The 7,812-nt window shown below is 37.4% G+C and overlaps 1 protein-coding gene across 1 annotated transcript; it reads left to right on the plus strand.

Annotated features, from left to right (window-relative positions):
• The first annotated feature begins 5,386 nt into the window (after positions 1–5,386).
• On the plus strand, positions 5,387–6,780 carry LOC132219929 (uncharacterized). The gene is made up of 2 exons (XM_059672693.1): positions 5,387–5,690; positions 6,063–6,780. The coding sequence occupies exons 1-2, from the start codon at positions 5,447–5,449 to the stop codon at positions 6,470–6,472; spliced, it is 654 nt and encodes a 217-aa protein (XP_059528676.1). The 5' UTR covers positions 5,387–5,446; the 3' UTR covers positions 6,473–6,780.
• Positions 6,781–7,812: the final 1,032 nt, after the last annotated feature.

Here is a 7,812-nt window from a genome sequence, read left to right on the forward strand (position 1 = left end):
AGTTAGCAATTCTAATTCTCCAACATGGTTCTAGCTCTGCACACTAATGCAGACTCTTAACATCTCTTTAACAAGCAGGAGACTCCACATAAACAATGTAGGCAAGTGCTTATTGTTGTCGGATGATTCGCTTTTTAATTCCTTAAAGGATTTTGTCTTCTATGTAAAGCCTTAGCTTGTCAAGTTGTGCACTAGTGAGGTTTTTTTAATTCTGAATGAAATTAGAAGTCGCATCCGCTTATATTTTGGGCATCTTTTAAATTCCACATAATGTCTTCAGAGCAAAATAGAGCTTCTTCTAGAAGGGCGAGTTTATCATCAGAGGTAGCAGGAATACATGTGGGTATTAGATCCATACCAGACCCAATTTCATACCTAATAAACTTGGCTATTTATCCTGAGTTTTATAAATTATACTGAGTCAGAGATGAGAGGTAAAATGGCTCTCATATAAACTGGGATATTGAAGAAGTTATTTCTTCGATTGTTAACTCCCCAACTCACAGATTAGAATGATACCTGACCCCAACACACACCAACAAATCTGGGGTAAAAAATATACAAATGTCCACGCAGAGGGGAGGTGTTAGTGTGCCATCGAGGCTGGCAGAATCGTCATGGCTTTTGTCCTGTCAGTGAAGCGTTCATGGCTCAGCTGAAATCTTGGCTGACAGATGACAGGTGAACGCAGCCCCTCTGCTTCTCCTAGAGACAATGACGTGTGCCATCTCGTCCATGGAAAGACATTCACCAAATTGGCACGGACTGCAGGGGAGGAGTGGGCATCCCTACCGTGCCATTACAGTCCTCTCCCTCCTTCCACTCTACAGTCCTGGGTATATCAGGGTTTTGTAAGGCATCAATCAGTGTATGTCCTTGCCTTGCTTTACAAACACTTTATGGCTTCTTACTGTGGCTCGAACAAAATCCCCACTCATATGGGCCTATCATATCTTGTCAACGCCCTCGCTGACCAGGCTCAGGATTTCAACCTCCTCTTGACTCTCTCTAGCATTCAAGGCAAAAATCGCCAAAATGCACAGTTAACAATTCAAGTAGTTAGCAATTCTAATCCCCCAACATGGTTCTAGCTCTGCACACTAATGCAGACTCTTATATCACCACCAGCCGCTACGGCCTTTTTCAGTTCTAAGAGCACACATCAGCTCTCTCCGTGCTGAGGACATTAGCATGGGCCCTAGTCTATGCCTAACACTCATTCCTCTTTCCCAGGGGCTGATCTTTCCTGTGCCGCTCATTTACACACAGTGTCCATGCGACGCCTCTTCAAAGAAGGCTTCCCTACCCGACTAAAGGCAGCCCATCCCAGTTACCACCCTGTCTGTCACAAGTCACACATGTATATGCCCAGGACCCTATCACAGCTATAATTACGGTATTTCCATGTCCATGTGTTCCTCTTTTTTTTAATGTGTTTCAAGAATGCAAGAACCATGAATGTCTTATGTATCAAAACATCATACCACCTACCCAGCACCTAACCCATGCCTGGCATGTACTAGCCAATCAATGTTCTTTCCTTTGTTACTATTTACTCAACAAACCTTGTTCCCAGTTTTATTGAGATACAGTTGGCATATAAAATTTTTTTAGTTTAAGGCAGTGATTTTCAACCTTTTACATCTCACAGCACACATTACTGAAATTTACCAGTTTGACAAAGACTAGGTATAATTTTGATTCATTGACACTGGACAGCTATTGTTGTGTTGACTGTTGTCATTTTTTTATTTGACAATCTAAGGGGAAAAAAGTCAGTGTCCCTAACTAAATAGTCAGGTATTGCATGTTTTATTTAATTTTTTAATATATTTTTTATTTTAGAGAAGAAGGGAGAGAGATAGAAACATCAATGATGAGAGAGAATCATTGATTGGCTGCTTCCTACATTTCCCTACTGGGGATCAACTCCCCAACCCAGGCATGTGCCCTGACCCAGTATTGAACCGTGACCTCCTGGTTCATGGGTCGACACCTCAACCACTGAGCCATGCCAGCTGGGCCAATTATTGCATGTTTTAAAAATTATTGAGGCATACAGTTGAAAATCACTGGTTTAAGATGTTCATGTGATGATTTCATACACATATGTTGCAAAATGTTACCATATAGGGCTGGTTTGCACTCCATGACCTCACAATTGCTATTTAATGGGGGTTGGCGCTTAGAATATTAAGATCTACACTCTTAGAAAATTTCAAGAATATAACACAGTATTGTTAACTAGAGTCATCATGCTGTCCATCAGATTCCCAGAATTACTCCTCTTAGAACTAGAAGTTTGAACCCTTTGACCAATATCTCCCCATTGCTCCCACCATTCATTCGGGCCCTGGCCATCACCATTCTATTCTGTTTCTGTGAGATAGGCCTTTTTTGATTCCTCATATAAGTGAGATCATGCAGAACTTCTTTCTTGTCTGGCCTATTTCAATTACCATTGTGCACACAAGTTCCGTGAATGTTTCACAAACGGCAAGAATTGCTCTTCCTCACATGGCTGAGTAATATCACAGGCATTGCTAGATGAACACCTAGGCCCGTGGTCGGCAAACTGCGGCTCGCGAGCCACATGCGGCTCTTTGGCCCCTTGAGTGTGGCTCTTCTTAAGCCTTAGGAGTACCCTAATTAAGTTAATAACAATGTACCTACCTATATAGTTTAAGTTTAAAATATTTGGCTCTCAAAAGAAATTTCAGTCCTTGTACTGTTGATATTTGGCTCTGCTGACTAATGAGTTTGCCGACCACTGACCTAGGCTATTTCCATGTCTTGGCTGTGGGGAATTATACTGCAATGGACATGGGGGTGCAGATATCTCTTCAAGGTCCTGTCTCATTTCCTTTGGGTATAAACCGAGAAGTGAGGTTGCTGGAACATGTGGTAGTTCTATTTATATGGGTTATATGAGAAACCCATAGTGTTTCCACAGTGGCTGTATCAATTCACATTCCCATAACAGTGTCCGATGCCAAAAGTTCTCCACGTCGATGCCAACATTCATTACCTGCCTTTTTCAAAATAGTCATTCTAACAGACAGGAGGTGACATCTCATTGTGCTTTGATTTGCCTTTTGCTGGTCATGGTGATGTTGAGCATCTTTTCATGGACTTGTTGACCTTTTGTATGTCTTCCGTAGAAAATGACTGTTCAGGTACTCTGAAAATGTTTTAATCTGCATGGGGTTTTGTTTTCTTACTATTGAGTTAGTTATTAGAGTCCCTTATATATTTTGGATATTAATCCCTCATTAGATAAATGGTTTGCAAACCCCCAGGTACCCTTCTCATATTTTTTATTTTTTATTTTGCTGTGCAGAAGCTTTTTAGTTTGTGTAGTCCCACTAATTAATTTTAGCCTTTGTTGCTTGTGCTTTTTGATGCCATATCCAGAAATTACTGCTAAGACCAATGTAAAGAAGACATAAGGAACCTAATCTAAGGTACCAGTATTTAGATTTCAGCTCTAACATTTACGTACTTAATCCATTTTGAGTTAATTTTTTTATTGTTTTATTGCTTAAAGTATTACAAAGCGTATTACATATGTGTCCTTTTTTTTAATGTAATCATGATTTCATCTTTAATAATGCTTCCCATTAAATGTTAACATACAAAATAAGTCTAATTAGTCTAATATTTCCTTTTTATACAAAAAAAAGAGAAAGATCCTTTGAAATGTTCTATGGACCCAGGGAAATTTCAAAGTTAGTTTTACTTAAAATTTGACTTTTGAGACATTATAATAAAAAAAAATTTAAATGTTAAGCAATTGGTCAAATAAGATCACAGTTCATTCTAAAACAATGCTTGCTTAGCCTTCTATTGAATTATGACAATTAAAGACTCCATAGGCAAGTACAGAAAGTTAAACAGTTGTAAGCAAACTTTAGCTCTTTCAATACTGAGAAGATTAAGAAATCAAAGGGCTGCTAAGAAATAGGACAGAAGTAACTTGAATAAAACATAAAATCTTTGCTTTTCTTTTATGATCTCTTATTAGGAACATACCTATAGTATAGGAAAACTGCTAGAATTTTTAACCCATAGAAGCCTTAATTTCTAGTGAAAACTGGAAAGAAACTATAAACAGCCTATAAAATTAACATTTTTATGAATTTATTTAATAATTTTAGAAACATGTGCTTCTTCATAGTATAATTTTTCAATAAGGCACAAAACATGTTTATTAAGTAACCTAAATTTATTTCAACTTTCTCTGTAATAGAAAACCAAAAATAGATAAACTTATGCTCACTAATTAATGTTTCATTATTTTATCTTATTTGGAAATAATGGTCGTGTTTAATAATTTTTATTATTCAACTTAATTTAGCAAAACACTAAGGTGTTGAGTTACTAAAAAAATTTGGAAAATATTTTTAAACATTCATCCCATAACATGTGATGGTTGCTAAAAATTTTCTCTGAAAACCTTTTATTGTACTTGGATTTATTTAATGTATTAGTTCTTAACAATTATGTTTAGGTTACCCTTTAAACTTTTATGAGAGATATCAGACAAAGTTAATTATTATCCCAAACTATTTTTTCCTTTTGACAAATTTTGTAACAGGTATAACATAAATAATACAACATAACTTAGGGTGTTCACCACCCCAAATCAAGTCTTCATCCATCACCAGAGTTACTTTGTAACTTAGGGGTCTAATTTCATTCTTCTGCATGTGACTAACCAGTTTTCACAATACCAATTATTGAAGAGACTAACCGTTTTCCATTGAGCATTTTTGACTCCCTTGTCAAATATCAGTTGACTATATACATGTGAGGGTTTATTTCTGGGCTATTAATTCTGTCCCATTGTTCTAAATGTGTATTTTATACTAGTTTCATACTGCTTTTGATTTCTATAGCTTTGTAATCCAGTTTGAAATCATCATATGTATGCCTCCAGCTTTGTTTTTTTAAAAAAATATATTTTTATTGATTTTTAGAGAGAGAGAGGAAAGGAGAGGGAGAGAGAAATATCAATGTGAGAGAGAAACATTTATCGGTTACCTCCCATATGAACCCCGACTGTGGTTCAAATCCGCAATCTCAGTACCTGCCCTGACTGAGAATCAAACCCGCAACTTTTTTTTGCATGGAATTATGCTCTAACCACTGAGAAACACCAGCCAGGACTTCAGCTTTGTTCTCCCACACTGGGAACCAAGCCCACAACCTGGGCATGTGCCCTGACCTGGAATCAAACCATGATCTCCTGGTTCATAGGTCAGGCTATTCTTTATTCTCAAAATTGCCCTGGTTATTTGGGGTCTTTTCTGATTCTATATAAATGTAGGATTGTTTTTTTCTATTTTTGTGTAAAATGTCCCTGGAATTTTCATAGGGAATGCATTGAATCTGTAAACCACTTTGGGCAATCTGAACATTTTAACAATATTAATTCTTCCAATCCATGAATTTGGGATATCTTTTCATTTATTTGTATCTTCTGCAATTTCTTTCATCAATGGCTTATAAAGGGTGTCCCAAAATTCATGCAAGATTTGAATTTTACGCCATTTGTGCAATAAAGTGTTGCCAATGGAAAAGAAAAAAAGATAGCATGACAGCTGACAGTTCAGGGTTATTAAAAATGGAGCGCTACACAAAAGAACAATGCGTTTTCATTGTTGAGCAATATTTTAAAAATAATGGAGGTTTGGCAGCTACAGTTCACAATTTTCGTGCAAAATATGGTCGGAATAGCGATTTAACTTCATCAACTGTGAAGAGATTAATTAAAAAATTTAGGGAGACTGGGTCAATTAGTGATCTTACACACTCTGGCCGTCCTTCAGCAAGTCGTTCAACACAAAACATCGAAGCAGCTCGTGAGAGCGTTGCTGAGAGTCCAGGGACATCCATTCGGCACCGTGGTGAAGAATTGGACATTTTGAGAAGCTCTCTACAGCGTATTCTCACAAAAGATTTGCATCTTCATGCTTACAAAGTTCAACTGACTCAAGAACGGAAGCCTGCTGACCACGCACAGCTAAGAGAGTTCGTTGAATGGATTATGGAACAACAAGTTGATGCTGATTTTCCGAACAAAATCATCTTCAGCGCTGAGGCTCATTTTCATCTTGATGGCTTGGTTAATCGACAAAATTGTCCCATTTGGGGTTCAGAAAATCCACAGGTGATTGTTGAGAGACAAATGCATCCACAGCGTGTCACTGTTTGGTGCGGATTTGGGGCTGGAGGCGTCATCGGACCATTCTTCCTTGAAAATGCAGCCGCTCAGGCAATAACGGTTAATGGTGCTCGCTATCGCGACATGATAATCCAGTTTTTTGTGCCTAAATTGCAAGATCTGGATGTGGACGACATGTGGTTTCAACAAGACGGTGCCACATGCCATACAGCCCGAGAAACAATTCAATTACTGCATGAGTCATTTCCTGGTCGTGTAATTTCCCGTTTTGGTGGTCCGAATTAGCCGCCCAGATCATGCGATTTAACGCCGTTGGACTTTTTTCTTTGGGGTAATTTGAAGTTTAAGGTTTATGCTAACAAGCCCACGACCGCCCATGCCTTGAAGGAAATTGAGCGCTGTATCAACTAAATTCAGCCACATTTATACAAAACGGTCATGGGAAATTTCAACAAAAGAGTGCGTATGTGCCAGCAAAGCCGTGGAGGCCATTTACCCGATATGCTATTCCATACATAACCGTATACTGTATACTTTATGAATCAATAAAAAATTTACAATTTTTAATTATAAACCTGTGTTTTCTATCAAAATTCTTGCATGAATTTTGGAACACCCTGTCTTCAGTGGACAGATATTGCATCTCATGTTTTATTGCTTTTAATGTAATTGTAAATGGGATTGCTTAATTTTCTTTTTCAGTTCATTAGTGTAAAGAAATGTATATTGATTTTCTATCCTACAACTCTAGTGAATTGATTTACTAGTTCTAACAGTTTTTGGGTAGAGTCTTTAGATTTTCCTGAATAGAAGATCATGTCATCTGCCAGCAGAAACAATTTTACTTATCACTTTCTGACTTGGATGTCTGTATTTCTTTTTCTTGCTAGAACATCTGGCTGGGACATCCAGTACCATGTGAAATTGGAGTAGTGATAGTGGGCACTCCGCTCTTGCTTCAAATCTTAGAGGAAACACTTTCAACCTTTCACCATTGAGAATGATGTTAGTGGTAGGCTTGTCATAGATAATGTTTTTTTATGTTTAGTTATGCTTCTTTTATACCCAATTTGTTGAGAGATTTTATCATGAGAGAATGTTGTATTTTGTCAAATGCTTATTCTGCATCTATTGAGATAATCATACCATTTTGGGGTTTTATTCTATTAGTGAGGTGTACCATATTTATTGATTTTCATATGTTGACCCATCCTTGTATTCCAGGGATAAAACCAGTTTTGTCGTAGTGTGTGATCCTTTTAATGTGCTGTTAAATCTAGTTTGCTAGGATTTTGTTGAGAGTGTTCGCCTCTATCAGGAGTATGGCCTGTAGTTTTTTTCAAGGGTCCTTACTGGCCTTGGTATCAGGGCAATATTGGCTTCACTGAGTAAGTTAGGAATGTTTTCTTTTCAATTTTTGGAAAGAGCTTGAGAAGGTTTGGCACTAATTCTTCTTTAAGTGTTAAGCTGAATTCACCTATGAAGCCATCAGGTCTGAATATTTTCTTTATTGGGAAGTTTTTGATTACTAATTCAATCTCCTTACTCAATATTGGTCTGTTCAGATTGTCTATTGCTTCATGATTCAGTATTAGTAGCTTGTATGTTTTGGAATTTACCTATTT

This window comes from Myotis daubentonii, chromosome 17, assembly GCF_963259705.1.
Source record: "Myotis daubentonii chromosome 17, mMyoDau2.1, whole genome shotgun sequence".
NCBI lineage: Eukaryota > Metazoa > Chordata > Mammalia > Chiroptera > Vespertilionidae > Myotis > Myotis daubentonii.

Bases quoted from the DNA above. Each gene is read 5' to 3' on its own strand.
- LOC132219929 (XM_059672693.1), top strand. From the start codon at position 5,447: ATGAATTTGGGATATCTTTTCATTTATTTGTATCTTCTGCAATTTCTT. The intron at 5,691-6,062 runs GTTTGGCAGCTA...TGGAACAACAAG, and splicing joins ATATTTTAAAAATAATGGAG to TTGATGCTGATTTTCCGAAC.